Source organism: Suricata suricatta, chromosome 17 (genome assembly GCF_006229205.1).
Source record: "Suricata suricatta isolate VVHF042 chromosome 17, meerkat_22Aug2017_6uvM2_HiC, whole genome shotgun sequence".
Lineage (NCBI taxonomy): Eukaryota > Metazoa > Chordata > Mammalia > Carnivora > Herpestidae > Suricata > Suricata suricatta.
This window is the reverse complement of record NC_043716.1, coordinates 52,847,001-52,869,141: the sequence shown is the minus strand read 5'-3', so window position 1 is coordinate 52,869,141 and position 22,141 is coordinate 52,847,001. Positions and strand designations below refer to the sequence as shown.

General features: G+C 53.7%; 1 protein-coding gene across 2 annotated transcripts; it reads right to left on the bottom strand.

The window, feature by feature from the left end:
* Window positions 1-578: 578 nt before the first annotated feature.
* On the bottom strand, window positions 579-18,405 carry SLC16A5 (solute carrier family 16 member 5). 2 transcript variants are annotated; one of them, XM_029928783.1, is made up of 8 exons: window positions 18,266-18,405; window positions 16,949-17,133; window positions 14,538-14,679; window positions 13,573-13,652; window positions 13,079-13,328; window positions 10,136-10,279; window positions 3,322-4,125; window positions 579-2,185 (listed from the first exon to the last, which is right to left on the bottom strand). In XM_029928783.1, the coding sequence occupies exons 5-8, from the start codon at window positions 13,275-13,277 to the stop codon at window positions 1,938-1,940; spliced, it is 1,395 nt and encodes a 464-aa protein (XP_029784643.1). In that variant the 5' UTR covers window positions 13,278-13,328; window positions 13,573-13,652; window positions 14,538-14,679; window positions 16,949-17,133; window positions 18,266-18,405; the 3' UTR covers window positions 579-1,937. The 2 variants fall into 2 exon arrangements, with proteins under 2 accessions (XP_029784643.1, XP_029784642.1); XM_029928782.1 differs by lacking the exon at window positions 13,573-13,652.
* Window positions 18,406-22,141: the final 3,736 nt, after the last annotated feature.

The following is a 22,141-nucleotide window of genomic DNA, read 5'->3' as shown; positions in this document are numbered from 1 at the left end:
GGTCGAATTTCCCTATGCTGAATGTTCACTGGTATCTTTTTTCCTTAAAAGAAATCTGTTTCCAGGAAGTGGGCCTAATAGGGGTTGCACACTTCAAAGCCTGGTGGCTACTGGCACCAACAGCATCCACCTACCCACCAGTCTCAACGCTTCCCTTTTCCACTCAGTTAAGATGGGGGAGACAGGACCTGGTAAAATGTGTCCAAACATTCCCCCTTTGGTTCACAGGCTGTGGATGGTGGCCACGCACAGGACTGGGTGAGGAGCAGAAAGGCAATGGCGGTCTTCAGGATCAGATTTTTCAAACAAGAGACTCTGCTTCATCCAGTTCATTCAGGCCAACCTCCTCCTTCTTTAAGGTCCAGTGATGGGGAACAGTTGCCCAGAATTACACAGTAGATTATGACAGAGCCAAACATGAACTTGGGTCTCTATCCCAGCCCAGAGCCCTTTGCTTCACCTCTGCACTACTTTCTTTGACCATAAGGGGGCAGTCATGGCAGGGCCCTGGAGAAGACGGTACATCCCCAAGGATGCTTACTCATGCCAGGCGGGCAGGAAAAGAAGGAAGGCTGAAGTCAGGTCACGAAAATAAAATTTATTTTCCAGATAAGGCTTTCTTTGTTGGAGCCTGGTTGAGCCTGAGTCAACAAACAAGGACTTGGGTCAGAGCGGACCCCCTGCTGAGCAGGGAGAACCGAAGGGGGGGGTGTGTGACTTACAGCCTGTTCTCCAGCTTCTTTGGTTCACGGAAGTTATAATAACCTACTGCAGGAACGTTTTTGTGTGTAATTCAAACAAACTCTGTTTTCCCATTGCCTCGGCTAGTACCCTGCTGGGACAAGTTTGGACTGATGACAGCTAGCCCCCAAGTGATGACCTCAGGAACTGGTACCAGCAAAAAAAGAATGTGTGCGTGGGGAGCACTGACTTCTGTGCCACAGGCACAGGCCAACGGGGAGCGGGGTGGACACCTCTGTCGCAGTACAGAGAATAGGCCAGGAGGGGAGTAAAGGGGCTTCTGTTGCAAAAGCAGCCCCGTCTTCACAGGGCCCCGCCTGGCAATCCTTCCCCTCCCCTGCTCAGTCAAATGTCAGCCTTCCCCCTACCCCAGTGCTAATCTTCATGGCCAAGATTTGGGGGTAGGGGGGAAGGAGAGGGCAAGAGAGGGAGACCCTAGAGCAGGCCCTGCTCAGTGTGCAGGGAACCCCTCATATTTCACTGATTCTAGGACTCAAGCCAAGGAAGGGCTCCCCTCTGTTCTTTGCTCAGACACCAGGCTGGCTCTTCTGCCCAACATTTCGTCTGTCCAGAGCCTGCGTCCAGGCCAACCCCTCAGCCTGGCTCTCCGCTATCGGCCATAACTCATTAGCACATGAGTTTCTTCTTCCCAAGGTTTCAGTAAGCATGAGCCCCAGGACCCTGTGCTGTGGGTAGCCCTAAGGCAAAGGCTGGGGCACTTGGGAAGAAATGGGGCAGGAGGGCTTCAGAGGTAGGGTGGGCTCTTTGGAACAGTCTGGAGGCCAGAGAAGGACAAAGAGATCACATCAGACATCCAGGCTAGGCTGGAGGGTCTAGTGTGCTGAGTTGCAGCAGCAGGACTGGGCAGCCAGCTGAGCTGAGGACGGTTTAGACTCGCTCTGGTACCCACTGAGAAAGGTCAGGAGGACCCGCTCCTGGATTCTGCTGGTTGGAAAGAACCCTGAGTCTTTGGGGGCCAGCCTCCAAAGTCCCAGCTCCTGGCTGAGTCCCAATGTGCAGAGCCTGGATGGCTTTTGGTTCAGGCTTCCTGGGCAGCCCTTCACCTCAGCCTGTGGCAGCAGGATACCACATCCCTGGGCTGAGGCCATGGTCACTCACCAATCACGAGGCTCAGCCGCTGGTCACACACAAGACCTTGAGGGCTCAGCCGCTGGTCACGCACATGATCCCGGGGCTCAGACGCTGGTCACATATGTGATCTCGGTGTACACCTGCTTCTTGGAGCCATGGGAGTCTTCCACCGTGAGGCCTCGCTCTGAGGCAGCCTCTAGAATGGCCCTTTCGGCCTCGGCCAGCCTGCCTCGCCTCTCCTTCTTCTGCAGGACACAGAAGCTGCCACCCATGAAGAGGGCAGCTGTTATGAGGAAGAAGCTTGACATGTAGAAGACGTAGCTAAAGTTGTTGGTGGCGTCCAGGAGGAGCCCTGGGGGACAGAGAGCAAGTTAGGACACTGTCCCCGGGATACCAGGCCTCCCTCCACTCACGTGTGTGCTCAGAGAGAGCAGGGATTTTATTTTGGGCTCTGCTGTATCCCCAGTACCAGCTCTTGTGGCTGGCATCTAGAAGGCACTCAATAAAGATCTGGTGAATGAAAGGGGAGGGGCAGGAAGAGCCTTTGGGCCAGAAAAGCACCTAAGGGCATGTCTCCCTTACCCCTGGTAGCAGGGAGCAAGCAGTCTGGGATATCTGCCCAGCCACGCCTGGGCCCTCCTGTGCCCCCTCCTGGGTAGCTCTCTCCACTTGTTGGCTCAGAACCTGGGGCTTCAGTGCCACACTTGGGAAGAGTCGACAGCACTAGCCCCTGTCATGTGCTGACTGTCCCCCAGCATCAAGGGTTTCACACACCTTCGCTGTCACTTTGAATGTCACACTCTCAGCTGTCTGGCAAATCTGCTCATGTGGGTCTCTGCTCCCACATTGGTTGGTTTCCCTCCCAGCACAAATCGCCATGTGGAGCAAAACGTGTGTCTCTGCTTTAATTCCTGACTCTCCCACCAGAAGGTCACCCCTGAGAGGGGGGGACCAGGCCTCTGCATTCAGCCATGCCCATGCGTGCCTGGCACCGGCGAATCGGTGTCTGCATTTTGTAGAGGACACTGTGGCTCAGAGAAGGAAAACGACTTGCCTGCGTCCCACAGGCAGGAAGTGGGAGAGCCAGGATGTTAATAACAGGAAACGTGCATAACACTTATTACGTGCCAGGCTTCCTGCCAAGCTATTTGCTATATAACCGTGATCCTCACAAGTCTACAAGGTAGATTCTATTATCGTCCTGCTTTACTAATAAGAAAACAGAGGTACAGGGAGGAAGAGGAAGGGCTCCAGTCAATCTGGTACGAGAATCCTTATTTTTAACTATTTACACCCTGGGTGCCAGCTGGGGAAGTCTGCAGCCAGTCCCCTAAGGTGCTTGGGAAAATCAGATCCCAAGTTCCTACCCCTGGAGATGCCGGATGACACCCAAACCTGTCCATACTGTTCCCCTCTTCTCTATCTCCTTATCCTGCCACCCAGGCCACACCCACGTACACCTGGCTGCCCTCCCTCCTGGGGCCTCACCAGCCAGTGGCGGGGAGATGAGGATAGAGATGCCCTCCAGGATGGTGAAGAGGCCCAGGGCACTGGAGAACCGATCCATGGGCACAATGTCCATGAGCACCTGGAAGAGGAGGGCACCAATGCCACTCAAGGACACGCTGTACACCAAGCAGTAGACCACCAACACCCGGAAGTCTGCCGACACTGCACACACAAGGTTGGTGAGGCCGTTGAGCAGGGCTGCCAGGCTGAACAGGTACTTTCGGTGGCTGGCAAAGTCCGGGCGGCCTGCCAGCAGCCCAGCCATGGGCCGCAGGAAGATGTTGCTAAAGCCAATGATGGAGATGAGCAGGGCTGCCTTGTGCTCATCCACCCCGTGCCGCATGGCATACGGCACCAGGAAGACGTGAGGCAGCGGGAAGCCCAGGATCATCCACATAACGCCCAGCGTGAACACTCGGTAGCCTGCATTGTGCCGCAGGATGTCAAAAGCCAGGTGGCGCTGGATGGCCGCGCCACATGCTGCCAGGCAGCCAGGTGTCTTGGAAGGCGGAGGGGGGCCTTCTGTGGTGGCAGGGGCTGCGCTGGGGGCCACGGGCCTCATGATGGCCCCGCAGACACAGCAGTGGAGGAAGACTCCGCCAAAGATGAGGAAAGTGCCTCTCCAGCCCAGGTGCTCCAGGAGGTAGCGGGAGAGCAGTGGCCAGAGCGTGATGCCCAGCGAGACGCCCACTGAAGCCAGCGCGTTGGCCAGTGCCCGATGGCGAGAGAAGTAGAAGCCCAGCACCGTGATGCTCGACTGGAAGCTGAAGCACATGCCCAGGCCTGCAAGGGAGAGAGACCAGCTCGAAGGCATTCGGAGGCACCCCACCGGCTCTGACAGCGGGGTCATGGGGTCATGTCTCATATCTGCCCTGCTTCCCCTCTAGCCCACACCCACTTCCAGGTCCCCAGGGATTTAAGATAGAAACAGCCTGGCTCACCAGGCTCACCTCCTTAGAAGCATCCCAACCCTCAGATCTGCCTTCCCAAGACTGCCCAGGTCACACCTGATTCCCTTAGCATAGCACCACGGTGATCTTTATTATTTAAAAAAAAATTTTTTTAAGCATTTATTTATTTTTGAGAGACAGAGAGACAGAGTGTGAGCAGTGGAGGGCAGAGAGAGAGGGAGGCACAGAATCCAAAGCAGGCTCCAGGCTGTGAGTTGTCAGCACAGAGCCCAGTGCGGGGCTTGAACCCATGAACTGTGAGATCATGACCTGAGCCAAAGCTGGACCCTTAACTGACTGAGCCATCCAGGTGCCCCATGTTTGTTTAATTTGAAAGAGAGAGCAGGTAAAAGGTAGAGAGAGGGAGACAGAAGACCCAAAGTGGACTCCGTGCTGACAGCAGAGAGCCCAATGTGGGGTTCAACCTCACAAACAGCAAGAACTTGACGAGCTGAAGTCAGACACTTAAGCAACTGATCCAACCAGGTGCCCCAACCAGCCTCTAATTGAATGTGGGTTTTGTTTTTGTTTTAACTTAACCAGGCTCCATACCCAACATGGGGCTTGAACTGACAACCCTGAGATCAAGGGTCACATGCTCTACCGACTGAACCAGCCAGGCACCCATTTAATGTTATATTTTGACCCAATCTGTAAGATTCTGTCACCAGAGGAGTTTACTCTATTGCATGGAATGATACTCAGTATATATTGTGAAGTTAATAAAGCAGTTTAAAAAAGCAAAACATGGTTGGGTGCCTGGGTGGCTCAGTTGGTTAAGCATCTGACTTTTAGCTCAGCTATGATCTCGTGGTTCATGTGTTTGAGCCCCATGTCAGGCTCTGCGCTGACAGCTCAGAGCCTGGAGCCTGTTTCACATTCTGTGTCTCCCTCTCTCTGTGCTCCTCCCCTGCTCATGCTCTGTCTTTCTCTCAAAAATAAAAAAAAATGTAAAAATATTAAAAATAATAATAATAAATTTTTAAAAAGCAAAAGAGGCACCTGTGTGGCTCAGTTGGTTAAGTGTCTGACTCTTGGTTTCGGCTCAGGTCATGATCTCACTGCTCATGAGACTGAACTCAGCATCAGGCACTGCGCTGATGGCTTCAAGCCTGTTTGGGAGTCTCTCTCCCTCTCCCTCTGCCCCTTCCTCACTTGACCAAACATGTGCTCGCTCTCCTCTCTCTAAAAAATAAACTTTTATTTTTTTAAAAGTTTTTTTAACATTTTTATTTTATTTTTGAGAGAGAGACAAGTGGGGGGAGGGCAGAGAGAGAGACACACACACAGAATCCAAAGCAGGCTCCAGGCTCTGAGCTGTCAGCACAGAGTCCAACGCAGGGCTCAAACCCACAAACCGTGAGATCATGACCTGAGCCGAAGTTGGACACTCAACCGACTGAGCCACCTAGGTGCCCCCAGGGTGATCTTTAAAAACCTAAATTGAGGGGCGCCTGGGTGGCTCAGTGGGTTAAGCGTCCAACTTCAGCTCAGGTCATGATCTCACAGTTCGTGAGTTCGAGCCTCGCCTTGGGCTCTGTGCTGACAGCTCAGAACCTGGAGCCTGCTTGGAATTCTGTGTCTCCCTCTCTGCCCCCCCCCCACTCATGCTTTGTCTCTCTCAAAAAACAGTAAATAAACAACAACAAAAGTCCCTTCCCTGCTTAACATCTTCCAAAGACCTCCCATCACGTCTAGAAAAAAAATGCCACAGAATTAACTAGGCCCTGGAAAGCTCTGCACAGTCTGGTCCCTGTCACTCACCATGATTGAGCCACATCAGCTTCTTTCACTTTCTCTGGACACCAAGCTGCGCCGCCCCCCCCCCCCCCCCCCCCCCCCCCCCCCCCCCCCCCCCCCCCCCCCCCCCCCCCCCCCCCGGACATTTGCCGTCGCTGTCCCCACTGCCTATGCTTCCCCCAGACCTCCCTCTCCTGGCTCAGCTCAGACACTGCTCCCCCGCCCAATCCGTGCTCGCCCTGCACAGCTGAAGCTGCCGGAGGGAAAGCTCACAACCACATCGTGACCTCGGGCCACCTGTGATGCCACCATCCATTTACTCCTCCGCCCTCCTAGAGGATGGCCGGTCCCTCTCTGTGCACCTCCACGCTCCCCCATCCTCACTCCCACCTGTGACACCAGACCTTCCACGGTGCCAGCGACACCAATCCTCCACTTACACGTGCATCTTGTCTACTCCGAGCTGTATCCCTCCAGCAATTTCCCTCTCCGGCACCAACCAGTTTCTCCTCTTTGCCAGATCATTCTGCTTCGTTGTCATTTCTCCCATTAAAACCAAACCAAAACAGGGACCCTGCTGTCACTCACTTCTGCCCCCTGGCCCTCCCTTTGGAAGCTGGGGAGTATCGTGAGCCTAGAGTAAATTGTAGGCAGTTCTATCCTGCAGGATAGGCGACACAGGAGTCAGAGGCGTGGAGAGCCTCAGGCAAGGGTAAGAGAAGAGAATCTGAGAAGGACTGAGGAGGAGGTGAGACATCAGGGGGAAAAGCAATTACTTCTGGTCTGTGGGCAGTTAGCGCTGACCCTCCGCACTGTGACCATCGTGATGAGTTTTGTCGTATGCCTTGAATCCTGATGTTTTCCCTCAAGTCCATAGGAAGACGCACCTGCTTCCTAAACGTACATGTTAACAATGTACCTTTACTGTAAAACTTATGGTGTTACATTTTTCTTGTGGGGCTCCTGTTACCAACTTAAAAAAAATTATTTATTTAAACATTTTTAATGTTTATTTATTATCAAGAGATAGAGAGAGGGGTACCTGGGTGGCTCAGTCCGTTGAGGGTCCAACTTCTGCTCAGGTCATGATCTCAGAGTTCGTGGGTTCGAGCCCTGCATCGGGCTGTGTGCTGACAGCTCAGAGCCTGGAGACTACTTCGGATTCTGTGTGTCTCTCTCTCTGCCCCTCCCCTGCTCACATTCTGTCTCTCTCTGTCTCTCAAAAATAAATAAATGTTTTTTTAAAAAGAGAGAGAGAGAGAGCGCATGAGCATGAGCAAGAAAGGGGCAGAGAGAGAGAGGAAGACACACAATCCAAAGCAAGCTCCAGGTTGTGAGGCCCAGTGCGGGCCTCGAACCCATGCACCGTGAAATTATGACCTGAGCCAAAGTTGGACGCTTAACTGACTGAGCAACCCAGGCGCTCCACGTTTGTTTATTTTGAAAGAGAGAGAGAGCAGGTAAGAGGCAGAGTGATGGAGACAGAAGACCCAAAGTGGACTCCGTGCTGACAGCAGAGAGCCCAATGTGGGGCTCAGACTCATAAACAGCGAGAACTTGACCTGAGCTGAAGTCAGACACTTAAGCAACTGATCCAACCAGGAGCCCCAACCAGCCTCTAACTGAATGTGGGTTTTGTTTTAGCTTAACCAGGCTCCATGCCCAACATGGGGCTTGAACTGACAACCCTGAGATCAAGAGTCACATGCTCTACTGACTGAACCAGCCAGGTGCCCATTTAATGTTATATTTTGACCCAATCTGTAAGATTCTGTCACCAGGGAAGTTTATTGCATGGAACGATACTCCTTATATATTGTGAATAAAGCAGTTTAAAAAAGCAAAAAATGGGTGGGTTGGTTAAGCGTCTGACTTCAGCTCGGGTATGATCTCATGGTTCATGTGTTTGAGCCCCATGTCTGTTTCAGATTCTGTGTCTCCCTCCCTCTCTCTCTGCCCCTCCCCAGCTCATGCTCTGTCTCTCTCAAAAATAAGTAAGCATTAAAAATAATAATAAATTTTTAAAAAGCAAAAGAGGCACCTGTGTGGCTCACTCTTGGTTTCGGCTCAGGCCATGATCTCACTGCTCATGAGACTGAACCCAGCGTTGGGCACTGCATTGATGGCTTCAAGCCTGCTTGGGATTCTCTCTCCCTCTCCCTCTGCCCCTCCCTCACTTAACCAAACATGTGCTCGCTCTCCTCTCTCTATAAAATAAACTTTTATTTTTTAAAAATATTTTTAATGTTTTTATTTTTGAGAGAGAGAGACGAGTGGGGGAAGAGCAGAGAGAGAAGGAGACACAGCATCCAAAGCAGGCTCCAGGCTCTTAGCTGTCAGCACAGAGTATGACATGGGGCTCGAACCCACAGACCGTGAGATCATGACCTGAGCTGAAGTTGGACACTTACCCAACTGAGCCATCCAGGCGGCCCAAAATAAATAAACTTTAACAAACAAACAAACAAACAAAAAACAAACCATGGGCACCTGGATGGCTCAATCTGTTGACCATCCAACTCTTGATTTCAGCTCAGGTCATGAGATCCAGACTGTGTTGGGCTCTGACCTGAGCATAGAGCCTGCTTGAGATTCAATCTCTCTCTCTCTCTCTCTCTCTCTCTTCCTCTACCCCTCTCCCCTGCTTGTGTGTGTGCACATTCTCTCTTGTTCTCTAGGAGAAAAAAGAAAAAAAGCAAATACAAAAACCAAAAACCAAACCAAAACCAAAACTCTCTTGACCCCAGCTTCTTCTGGATACTGGCCCATTTCTCCACTCCCCTTCACTGCAATTTCCTAGAAATATTATTTATCTTGGTCGTCTCCAATTCCTGTCTTCCTATTCTCTTTTGAACCTATGCCAATCAGACTTTCACTCTTACCTCAGCTCCAGAATAGCCCTTATCAAGGTCACCGATCTCCACATTGCTAAATCCAAAGATCCAGGCTTGCCCCCTCCATGTGATCCACAGCAACTCGACACAAGCCTCACGCCCCACCCCGACACCATGCACTTTCTTTGCTTGCTTTATTGAGAAATCTTGTTCTCCTGGGTCTCCCCCTGCCTCTGTCACTTCTCCCCACCCAGACTGCTGGACACTGCAGGGTCCTGGGGCTCAGTGTTCAGGTTTCCTCAGCCACCCACCCTTGTCCCCTGAGGGACAGCAGGATGATACCTCATCTCAGGACCAGAATGCCAGCCATTTCTTGATCCTCAACTGCCCGCTGCTGCTCAGGACCTGTCCCTGAATGTCAGATTGGATGTGTCCAGACCTGAGCTTCCCATCAGCCCACAAACCATTGTAGTTAAAGGCTGCTCCATCCTTCCAATGGTTTGGGGCAAAAACCTTGGTGTCACCCTTCTTGGGTGCTAGAAGCTTGGGTTGTCCTTGATTCTTCTCTACACCTCACATGCAATCCTGAACCTGACCACTTATTACCTCCATCACACCACCCTGGTTGAAGGTACAGCCACTTCCTGTTTCTACCTAGTTTCATGCTCCAACCTGACCCCCTCCCCCCGCACAGTGCACATATGCTCAACACAGTAGCCAGAGTGGTGCTCTATGGATAGCAGTTGGATGATGTTACTCACCCCTCTGCCCAAATTGAACCCTCCATGCAGCTGCCACCCCACCTTTTGAGCCCCTTGCTTGTGCCCTTCTGCCCCACTGGTCACCTCGCTGCCTGCTGGGCACGTGCTATTGGAATGCTCTTTCCCCAAGAGTCTGGAGGCACACTCCTTCATCTCCCCATTAGCTCTCTGCCCAAATGTCACCTTCTCTGAAAGGCTTCCCCTCACTGCCCTATAGAAAGTAGTCACCTCTCCCGCCCTTGCTTTATCTCCTACATGGAGTATTCTAGATATATTTTATCTCTTTGCATGTTGAATCTCTGCCCACCCTCATCCCGAGCCAGGACACAATCACCTTGGCTGTCCTGTCTTCTCAGGTGCTTGTCATGATCAGCAACAATCCTTCTAATTTGTCTGTTCATTGTCATTCTCCCTCATGTGACTATATAAGCAGCCCCAGAAGATCAGGCATGCTACCTGGCACTTTTGAGGAGGCACCCAGAAATTCTCAAAATGGGAAGACAGTCACCTGTGATGAATCCTGCCGTGAGGTAGAGCTGGCTAAGGCTGCGGCAGAAGGAGCCGGCCACCATGCCCAGGCTGGCCAGGGCGCCCCCCAGCATCACGGCCACTCTGCAGCCAAAGCGTCCCACCAGGATGCTGCACAGGGGTCCTGTGGGGAGAAGGCAGGGAGGGGCAGGGGTGAGGAGGCAGCCAGCAGGTGGCAGCTGAATGAGGAGGACGGGAGGGAGGCAGAGAGGGGGGTTGGGAGGCAGTTCCAGCAGGAACTAGCTTGGTACTTAAAGGGCATGGGGCCTATAGACCTAGATTTTTTAAAAAATATTTTTAAATGTTTTTTATTTATTTTTGAGAGACAGAGAGAAACAGCACGAGCAGGAAAGGGTCAGAGAGAGGGGGAGACATAGAATCCGAAACAAGCTCCAGGCTCTGAGCCGTCAGCACAGAGCCCAACGCAGGGCTCAAACCCATGAACCGTGAGATCATGACCTGAGCCGAAGCCAGATGCTTAACCAACTGAGCCATCCAGGCGCCCCTATAGGCCTAGATTTTGATTGTCACCCTGCCATGGGCTGGCTAGGGACTGAGGCAAACCCAGTCCCTCTCTGTGCCTCAGTTTCCTCCCCTACAGGAGGTCACACTAGATGACATCTGACCAGCTGTGAGGGGTAGTCTGTCAAGTGTTCAGTTTGACCACGACAAGGATCTCCAGGAGGGACAGACTGAGGCCCTTCACTATATTGACCTGGGTAGATGCCCCTCACTGTTGGGGGTGTGGGTCTATATGGGTGGGTGAAGGTCCCAGGGCATCAAAACCATAGTGAGCACGCACAGCCCCTGCCTACCTCCCATTCTCAAGAGGACTGGCCACAGCCCTCCCCCTACGCTCCAACATGCCCAGGATGGGCAGCCCAGGGAACCTGGAGAAAGCTGGGGGTTGTGTTCTCTCCCTGCCCCATCACGCCCAGCCAACACAAAGCCTGGCATCCACATGTCTGGCTTCTGGTAGAGAAGGGTCTGTTCTCTTCCACCCCACCCCCACCCTGAGCTGCTTTCTCAGGAGCCCAGAACCAGGGCAGAAATGAGCCAGTCCTGGCCAGCTGCTTCTCCACACCTGACAGGGCCTTAGTCACCAGGTGCCCTGCCCCCAAGTACACATAATAGAGTTTCTCCAGAGTTACTCTCCCAGAGCGCAGCCAAAGGGACAAGGAAAGTGTGTGTGTGTGTGTGTGTGTGTGTGTGTATGTGCATGCGCGCGTGCACATCAGTGTGTCTGGGGTGAAGAGGGGTGTGTGCCAGTAGGAGTATGGGAGGGACAGAGGAAGTGAGCAGCCCACACTCAGAGATAATCAAGCAGAGGCAGCTATAAAGGGAGAAGCAAGACTCTGCAGTGAACATGACTGCTCTCTCACACACCTGCCATCTTCCCCACCCCAAACTTTGGCCTTACTTTGGAAAAGCCCTGAGTCATGGAGTTGGAGGTGGGGCCAGGCCCTGCGCCAGCTGAGGGTGCTGGGAGGCAGGGGGTTTCCTCTGCAGGGGCACTGCTGCCCCAAACCCACTCTGCTACCCTGAGCATGCCCTGTTCTCTGTGCTTGCTTGCTTGCTTGCTGCAAGTCTAAGATGGGTGGGGACAAGAGGTGCTTGGGATCAAGGACACATTCAAGTTTAAAATGTCTATGATACTCTGAAGGAGCATGGGCTTACGGTGTGTATATGTGAGACAGACAAGAATCCCAGGGCGGCTGAGGGGCTGGCGTGCCTGCCAGGGGGCGGTTGAGTCTGAAACTGGTTGGGAGTGGGGGGTCCCCACTGGATGCCAGCTTCCCAGCCCCTGATGCAGACCCCTCTCTGGCAGCATGGAAGGAATTGCCTGAGGTTCCGAACTTCTGCCCCAACCTTGCAGGTGAAAAGGTCATGTGGTTGGGCCAGTCCCAGCCTTTCCCGGGGCCCCAGGTCCATGCCCTGGGGCGGCAGGTTCAGGGATCACCTCAACAGGGCATCTCTCCCAGGCAGACCTCCCACCCAATTGGAAGGAAGGACCTGGAATAACAAGGAGGCTGCCTGTGCCAGGTGGAGGGAGTGGCAGGAGGTGGGTAGGGAGATGGGGTCAGCTGAGGCAAGCAAACACATGTACAGGGAGAGCCCTGAGGACTGGGAGATCTGGCTCCAGTCGACCAGCCCCCAACCTGACACCCCGGGAGGAGGTCGCTGTCTATGGAGTCTCCGTGAAAGAGCTCTCTGGGGCCAGGGACAGGGCCCTGAGCCCGCGTCTACTGCAGGGGCCTTTGCAGGCAGCCTTGGACTTCCCCCTCCACTGGGGTCAGGGTGAGGGCGTCACATTCCTGGAGGAGCCAACCAGGAAGTGAGGTGGGGGCTGCCTTCCCGCCACCTTCCCAGCCCTTCTGCTTCAGGGTGAGAGATGGGGCTCTTGCCCCGCCCCCATCTTGCCCCTGGTGTGTTCCTCGAGCCCCCTTTCCCATCCTCAAGCCTCTAATGAGGACCTCCAAATACTGCTTGCCAGGGAGTCATGTGATCTTCCTTATGATCCCATGTAGGTCATGGGTAGGGTGCTGGGCGTTACCTCCATATTGCAGACGAAGAAACCGAGGTTCAGAGAGATCACCCAAGTGGACTCTTCCTCAAGTCGACTGAATGCCCGACATTCCTACACTCTGCACCAATGGCTTTGTATCTCAGGTGCCTCTGACCTTCTCCCCCTCCCCAGCCCAGCCCAGACCTGCCCAGCCCAGACCTACAGGATTCCAGCCAGGAGGATTTGGGGGGGCTGGCCCTGCCGAAATCAGGTGACACCTTAGGAATTTGCTCCATGAGAGGAAGCCTGCGGTCTCAGAGAGAGGGATCCAGGAGGCCAGGGAGACAAGACGGCAGCTTCCTCCCTCACCCCATGCTCTTTCTCAACCCTCCCTGGGCCCCTCCCCAGGCTGCTCACCCCCAGTATGGAGCATCGCTGTCAGGATGGAGGGGAACCAGGAGGTCTCACTGTTGCTGGCCTGGAACTCATGCTGCAGTTCAGTGAAGAAGATGCCCATGCATGTGGGGAAGCCCAGGGTGAGGCCCTGGGTCACCAGGGAGGCCAGCAGCACTACCCAGGCCCAGCAGCCCTCCGCACGCTCCAGGCCCTGGGGCATCCTTTTTCACAAATGCTGCTGTCACCGCCTCACCGCCACTGCCTGGGCCACCTGTGGAGGGGACAGAATGGAGCCACCCCAGTTCACCTGCCACTTTCCCTGGGTGGCTGAAACCATTCCTTCCTCTGGCCCTGGCACTAGGTATCACCAAGAGTACCGCCCCCTAGGAGGTGGCCAGAGGCAAACATGTTGGCCTTGGCATTTCCTTTCACCCACTTCCCAGAGCTGGCAGGAGGGGCAGGCAGGTGAGCCAAAATGCAACAGGGCAAGTGGGTGGAACTCATTCTGGACTTACATCATTTGGTGGTCGGCAGGTGGTACTTCCTGGCCCAGTCTCGGGGTCCCCTCCCGCACACAGCAAGCACTCAGTAGTTGCTTGTAGAATGGAAAAGACCTCTAGAGCCAGCCCAGTCCCAATGCCCCCGCAGGCACACACAGATGCATTTTCAAACATCCATAAGCAGGCTTCCTATACACAAACACAGACTTTCACAACGTCACCGGGTCCCCTGTCACTGCTCTTGGGACAGACCAGGTGAGTAAGCCGCTGCTGCGTTAGGCAAGGAGCATGCACACAACAGCTTGACGAGGGGCACCAAACAAGCAGCTTTCAGGAAGAGGCATGGTCTCATCCAAAGGCCCTTGGCACTTACTCTTTCGCAGAGAGCCCATGACGGAGTCAAGTTCTCCAATGATGCTGAATGATGACCCATCACCTGACAGGGCTTCTCTGAGCAACCCGCCCCCCCACAGGCAGATACATACACAGTCACACAGGGGCATACACCAACATATATGCTCACAGACACACACAGAACCATACAGGTACGCGGACTGATGTGCAGACACATGTACACAGACACACGCTCACACAGAAAGATCTAGAAACACACAGACACACACACAGGCACACATGGAAACATGCACAGACATATACAGAGAGATACACATGCAGACACGTACTTGTGCAAATACACACCTGCATGGACAGGTGCAGACCAGCCCAGAGATAAACAAATGCTACATGGACACTTGCTACATAGATATACGGGCAAGCACACGCACGCACCCAGGGCCACGCACCACGTAGACGAAAAGGTACCACCCCTGTATCTGACTCAGTCTTATCTCAGTTTCTCACCCAGCCTCCCCCCCATCACCGACCATCCGGGATGCCCCCTCCCCTATCACAGAAGCTGCCATAACCAGGCTTCAAAGCCCCAAGGCCCCCTCCTCAAATGCAGAGCGCTTTTCCAGTACCTTCTGTCTGGGCTCTCCTCCTGCTCCCTGGTTGCCCGTGGCCTTCAGACCTCACGAGCACTCTGGCAGCCTTCACCCCAGTGAAGCCAATGGATCCCCTGAGCTCCACTTCACAAAGTCGTCTTCCTTTTAGCCCCAGGTCCTGGGAAGATCCAGGGAAACTCAGGAAACTAATAGAAATATGCAACCCCATCTTCCCACCACGCCCAGCACTCCACACCTTCCGCCCCAGGCTCAGGCGCCTTAAAACAGCACCTCATTGGGATCCGCCCTAAACAGTCTCCTTCACACACTCCAATCTCTCTCTTCTCTGGGCACAAAGCCTGCTCCCTCCCCAGAGGACCCCCCAGGAGCCCTGCCAAGGTGAGTGGTCCATTCAGCCCAGCCTCAGGGTGGGCGCGAGTGTGTGGGTGTGCTGTAAGCGCGTGCGCGTCCTGCCATCCTGGCTCCTGCATGTGATACTGGCCCTAGAGATTCCTCAGCCCCAATCCTCCTGGCCCAGTTCCGGGCTCGGGCAAACCCCAGACACAGTCCCTTCTAGGATTTCTGTTCCCACAGCAAATGGAAAGGCCACCAGCGCCACCTGATCCTGTCTGTGCTGGCCCGCATGTCCCCTCCACACCCTTGCCACGGTTCACCCCGCCAAGTCTTCCCCTCTTCCTCCCAGGATGCCCAGCCTTCCTCCACAACCTTCACCTCCTCCTGCCCTTTCCTTCACCACTGCTCTACTCCTGTCCCTTCCGAGCCCTGGGACCCTGCCAGTTCCCCGTCAGGGTAGCAACTATCACTGACCCCAAGGTGGCAGGGAGGAGGTAGGTGACAGAGAAGACACGTATCAGGGGAGGGCCTGGAGGCTGGACCCCAGCCCAGCCCCTCCCCATTTCCCAATTCTGGTCTCTTCTGGTTCCTGTTTGTCCTGCCCCTCTACTGAGAGGCCTCTTCAGTGCCCTTCTCAGCAGCCACTTCTCTGGGCAACCCTTTGGGGACTTTGTCCAGGATTCTGACCTTTACTTTGCACCCAGATCCTGCCTGAATCATTCAATGGGGCTGACTCTTCCCCGTTCCTCCTTCCTCCGGGCCTCCCAGGACAGTCAGAGCCCAGGAAACCCTAAGAACCTTTGCTCTTTCTTTGTCTGCTGGGAGCCCTGCCTCCCAGGTCTGAGGACCCCTGGTCCCCCTCTGGCAGTTCCCTTGTAAACTCTGCCTTCCACAGGGGGCATCCTCTCCCATACCCCCAGTGACTACTAGGTCACAAACACAGCTTTTTGGTCCCATTTGTCCTCCAGGCACCTCCTCCAATAAACTGGGCTCTCCTCAAGAACTAAGCTGGTGACATTCCAAAACCCTAGCCAGAGAGAATCCTGTTGGTCCTTCAAGATTCAGTCCTGACAGCACTCCTGGGAAGCTCCCCTAGCCCCCACCCCAGGCTGGGCTAGCCTCCTTTCCTCTATTTCCCTCTTTTTAATGTTTTATTTTTTTTTTTTTTTGAGGGCGGGAGGGGCAGAGAGAGAGGGAGACACAGAATCCAAAGCAAGCTCCAGGCTCTGAGCTGTCAGCAGAGTCTGATGTGGGGCTAGAACCCATGAGCAGTGAGATCATGGCCTGTTTCCTTTTTCAAAAGTGTTTTATTTTTGGGGCGCCTGAGTGATTCCGTCAGTTAAGCATCTGACTGTTGGTTTCAGCTCAGGTCATGATCTCATGTTTTGTGAGTTTGAGCCCTGCATCGGGCTCTGTGCTGATGGCTCAGAGTCTGGAGCCTGCTTGAGATTGTGTCTCCTTCTTTCTCTGCCCCTCCCCTGCTCACCCTCTGTCTCTGTCTCTCTCTTTTTAAATATTTTTAAAAATGTTTTATTTTATTTATTTCTTATTTATTATTATTTAAAAAAAATTTTAATGTTTATTTTTGAGAGAGAGAGACACACAGAGTGTGAGTGGGGGGAGGGTCAGAGAGAGAGGGAGACACAGAATCAGAAGCAGGTTCCAGGCTCTGAGCTGTCAGCACAGAGCCTGACGTGGGGCTCGAACCCACAAACCGTGAGATCATACCTGAGCTGAAGTCGGCCGCTTAACCGACTGAGCCTCCCAGGCGCCCCTGTTTTATTTATTTTTTAGAGACAGTGAGTGAGAGAAGGTGGAGGCAGAGAGAGGGAGAGAGACAGAGAATCCAAAGCAGTCTCTGCACTATCAGCACAGAGCCTGATTTGGAGCTCAAACTCACGAACCGTGAGATCAGGACCTGAGCTGAAGTCAGAGGCCCTATTTCTCTCTTTAATGGTACTCTTCACACCACATTGGAGTGGATCATTCCCTCATTGTCGCCCCTCCTCCCCGCCGCGCTATGAGCAGGGACCTCATCACACACCCCTGCCCAGCCTTAGGTGAGCACAAAAGATCATATCAATGTGACCCACCTGTGTTCCCCGGGAGGCAGGCAAGGCCAGGACGAGGGGTGACCTGGCTTCCTGGCAGGCAGGTCCATTCCAGGAGAGTCAAGCTGAGCAGAGAAGAGATGGGGCTGGGTGCTCCGACTCCAGCTCTGCCCCAGCAGGGAAGTGGTTCCTCCTTCGTGCTGAGCACCAGGAATCATGATCACTGCCTGGCACGTGGTTGGGGCCAAGAAAGAAATGAGGCTGGAGACCCCCCACTCTCACTTCCTGGGCTGGAAGTGATCAGCTTTCCACAGGTGCTGCCCACCTCAGCCCTCAGGGACCCCAGCCCAGAGTGAGACTACCTTCGCGCCCAACTGGCAGGAAGCTGGGTTTATGGGCAGGGCACAAGTTCAAACGGCATTTCTCTCCTTCGCACATTGCACACATGCCTTGGTTTGCTTTTAGGGCTTCCCATCTGATGACAGAGCCCTTCCTAGGCCCCAGAATCCCTTCTCTATCCCCCTAAGCTTGCAGGCATGGTCACAGGAGTGAGTCAATGCTCTCTTGAAGGGTTTTGGGGTGCTGAGTGGAGGGGATGGCTCCTTTCCCACGGTGAGGGGAAAAGGAAGAACCACCAGCTCCAGAGCAGGCCCTGAAGACCCCTCCCTTCCCAGATCCCATATCAGGCAGAGCCCAGGACCCAGGGTGGCAGTGGTAGGACTTCCCCTGGGTAGAAGAGCTGCCAGAACCAGCTTGAGCTTGGGACTGACAAGTCTTCAAACCCCTACACTTGGCAGGGGTTATGGAAGGCACAGGGTGTTCCAGATCTCCTCGAACTGGGGCAGGTCACCCTACTCCTCTTTCTGCCCCCAAACGTTCCCCCACATTCAGGGGAAGGCTGACCGCCTGGATGGGGGATGGGATCGGTAGGCCACAGGGACTTCATGAGCTCTTCCCAGCCTGGCTCCGTCCCTGCCGTCCTGGCTCTGGTTTCCATTCTGCTTTCCCACCCTCCCCAGGACGGATCTCCTCTGGGTGGGGCTTCTGGGACGCCCAGGCGGTGCCCGCCGTGATTTCTGGCCAGTCCTTGCGCGGTGGTGCCGGTGCGTCCCCCCAATCCCCTTAGGACCTGGTGGATGGGAGCGGCTTGGCAGAGCCCCCTCAGGCGTGCGGGTCCCCAGCCATCCCAGGCTAGGGCAGCTCAGGAATGGGACAAGACTCTTCCTGGATCGTCAACCCAGAGCCCGTCACAAGCGGGAAGGGGCCCTGGAGGCCCACGGCGTGGCGGGTTTGCGACGGCGCTGGCGAGGACCTCGGCGGGAGGGCATCTCTGGGACAGTGGGGGGAGGGACCGCTCACCGGCTCGCGCGGCCCGGCAGAAAAGCGGCTCCACTCCCGCCGCGCGGCTTCCAGCGGCCCGGCAGGCGGGCGATGGAGGAGGCAAGACGCCGACAGACGGAGAGCCGCGCCCTCGGGGGGCGGGCCGCAGGGCGCCGGTGGGCGGGCCCACCTCCGAGTCCCCGGCCCGTGGAGAAGGAGGCCGGGCCTGGTGGTGGGAGGGCGTGGCCGGGCGTGACCGAGACCTGCAGCCCCTCCGCCTGGCCCAGGGCTCCTAGCGGCCAGGACCGTCCAGCTGCCGGGCGAGGCTCCAGAAGACGGCGGCGCGAGACTATTAGCATATTATTAGCATGTTATTTGCATAGGGCCCAGGTTCTTTTCTGCTTGGGCTTTTCCCGCTCCCTCTAAGCGCTGGGGCCTCCCGGAACGGGAGGGAGAAAGCGGGCCATTAAGGAGCTCCACCTCCCAGCGGGAGTCCTGTGGGAGGCCTGAGTCGACCTTTCTTTGGCGGCTTTAGCTCTGCAGTGGTCCTTTGCGTTGAAAACCTGGAGCTTGAGGGGCGCCTGGGTGGCTCAGGTTATGATCTCACCGTTTATGGGTTCGAGCCCCGCGTCAGGCTCTGTGCTGACAGCTAGCTCAGAGCCTGGAGCCTGCTTCGGATTCTGTATCTCCCTCTCTCTGACCTTCCCCTTCTCGCGCTCTCTCTGTCTCTCAAAAATTAATTAAGGAAAAAAAAAAAAAGCCTGGAGCTTGAGGGCTGCACCCAGGGGAACGCAAGCAGGCATCTGCGGGCGAGCAAAGAGGCCCACACCTCAGACCTTCGGAGGCAGATCAAAGGATGCTCACCACCTCCGCAGGCTCTTGGGCTCTTTTCCATCTTCCCCACCAGCCAGCCCTTAATATGTATTATTTAAAGCTTATTCCAGGGGTGCCTGGGTGGCTCAGGCGGTTAAGCCTCCGGCCTCCACTCAGGTGCCTCGCTCAGGTCATGATCTCACCGTTTATGGGTTCGAGCCCCGTGTCAGGCTCTGTCCTGACAGCTAGCTCAGAGCCTGGAGCCTGCTTCAGATTCTGTGTCTCCCTCTCTCTCTGACCCTCCCCTGCTCACGCTGTTTCTCTCTATCTCTCAAAAAATAGATAAAAGACATTTTAAAAAATTTTAAGCTTATTCCGTTACTACAAAGTCATATGGGAATCAAGGATAGACATGGATCAAATCGAAGAGAACTGAGACTAAGCCCTCATATTTCTGATTAGCTGATTTTCCACAAAGGTTGTTGAGACAGCCCAGTGTGGAAAGAATGGTCTTTTCCCCAAATGGTGCTGGAACAACTGAAAATCCACCAGCAAAAGGATGATCTTGGACTCCTACTACATACCATTTTTAAAAAGGGCGGGGATGGGGGGGTGCCTGAGTGGCTCAGTAGGTTAAGCATCTGACCTCAACTCAGGTCATGATCTTGTGGTTCATGAGTTTGAGCTTTGCTTTGGGCTCTGTGCTGACAGCTCAGAACCTGGAGCCTGTTTTGGATTCTTCGTCTCCCTCTCTCCCTCCTCTGCTTGCATTCTGTCTCTGTCTCAAAAATATGTAAATATTTCTAAAAATTTTGGGGGGGCGCCTGGGTGGCTCAGTCAGTTAAGCGGCTGACTTTGGCTTAGGTAATGATCTCACGGTTCGTGGGTTCGAGTCCCACATTGGTCTCTGTGCTGACAGCTCAGAGCCTGGAGCCTGCTTCAGATCCTGTGTCTCTCTCCCTCTGCCTGCCCCTCCCCTACTCATGCTCTGTTTCTCTCTGTCTCAATAATAAATTAAAACATAAAAAAAATTAAAAATAATTTTTTAACTAAAAAGAATAAAAAGAAATTTTTTTAACTAAAAAATTTTTTTAAAGGCTGAGGGTGGGGGCACCTGGGTGGCTCAGTCAGTTAAACATCTGTTTTCGGCTCATGGCTTGTGAGTTCAAGCTCTGCTTCGGGCTCTGTGCTGACAGTTCAGAGCCTGGAACCTGCTTCAGATTTTGTGTCTCCATCTCTCTGCCCCTCTCCAACTCACAATCTGTTTCTCTCTTTCTCTCAAAAATAAATAAACATACACACACACACAGGTATAATAAAGGATCATAATGAAAACTATAAAATTAGAGGAAAATATAGGAGTACATATTGGTGACCTGAGATTAGGCAATGGATTCTTAGATATGACACCAAAAGCACAAGTGACAGAGGAAACCACCACATAAATCGGATGTTATCCAAATTAAACACTTTTGGATCACGTGGGTGGCTCAGTGGTTAAGCATCTGACTCCGGCTCTGTTCCGGGTCTCTCGGTTCCTGAGTTCAAGCCCCGCAGCGGGGCTCTCTGCTGTCAGCGTGGAGGCAGCTTCAGATCCTCTGTCTCCCTTTCTCTCTCAGCTTCTCCCCAACTTTTTCTCCTTCTCTCTCTCTCAAAAACATACAAATTAAAAAAACTAATTAAACATGTTTGTGTGCCAAGACATCACCAGGAAAGTGAAAGGTACCATCAGAATGGGAGAAAATATTTGCAAATAATATATCTGAGAAAGAACTTGTATCAAGACTACACAAAGAACACATATAACCCTACAACCAAAAGAGAAATAACCTCATTAAAAACTGGGTGAAGAGTCTGAGTAGACATTTCTCCAAAGAAAATATACAATTGGCCAACAAGCACATGAAAAGATGCTCAACTTCATTAGTCATCAAGGAAATGCAAATCCGAATCACAATGAGATGCCACTTCATGCACGCTAAGATGACTTAACTTCTGGGTGAATTGTGTAGGAGACACTTGTGTTAGTTACAAGGTAAGGCATAGACATATATCACCACCGTGCCTATGTTTCATTTCTTGCCAGCGGTCTCAGTGCTGGGATTGGCTCTTCCATGAAGGGTCATTTAGCTTAGCCTGAATTTCTTCAGATACAAACACTGGGAGGAAGGGATGGCATCCATTAAAGTGCATCCATAGTCCTCCAGGGATGATCTTAAGCGTTGGAAGATCCGGTGAGGGGATCGTATTCAGGGGTCTGCCCCCCTCAGCACCCCTCATCTCAGCCTAGCCTAGTCCTGTGAGTGGGAGTCCCTGCCCCTCGGTACTCAGAACAGACCAGAGGCAGCCTTCCACCCCATCCCTGGGTACTCTGGTAGGATCCGGGGACTCGTACCTGGAAGCTCCTACCCTCTCTTTTTCCCAGGATCTCACTGTCCTCTGAGGAGCTCCACCCTTAACTTTGACCTCAGCTTCCTCAAGATAAAACGGATAGGGCTGTGGGCACCCTCCCTCCACCTTCGTGCACCCTGAGTGCCTTTCTGGGGCGAGGTTCCCTGGGGCACGGTCCCGGTGGCTGCAGAGCTCAGAGCCAGTGTCTGGGACTCCCAGGCATCCCCTTCACCTTCCCCAGCCTTCCTCTGTGACCCTGTCCCCTGAGTGCTGGTCTAAGTGCACAGCCTAGTTTCACGTCCTGTTTTGCTAGGGCCTTTGACAGCTGTCAGTAAGGAGTGGTTGACCGAGGACAGAGCTGGCAGGGTCATCATCCTGCAGATAAGGGACTGAGACATCTGCGCAGAGAGAGAGGGAAGCACGGCTCAAAATCATAAATCTTCACAAAATCATAAATCTTCAGGAATGAATAGTAAGCAATTAGCTAAGAGCACCGCTGGCGCGCCTGGGTGGCTCAGCTGGTCCGACTTCAGCTCAGGTCATGATCTCATGGTTTGTGGGTTCGAACCCCATGTTAGGCTCTGTGCTGACAGCTCAGAGCCTGGAGCTGCTCTTCATATTCTGTGTCTCCCTCTCTCTCAGACCCTTCCTTGCTCACGCTGTCTCTCTCTCTCAAAAATAAATAAAATAAACATTTTTTAAAAAAGCATC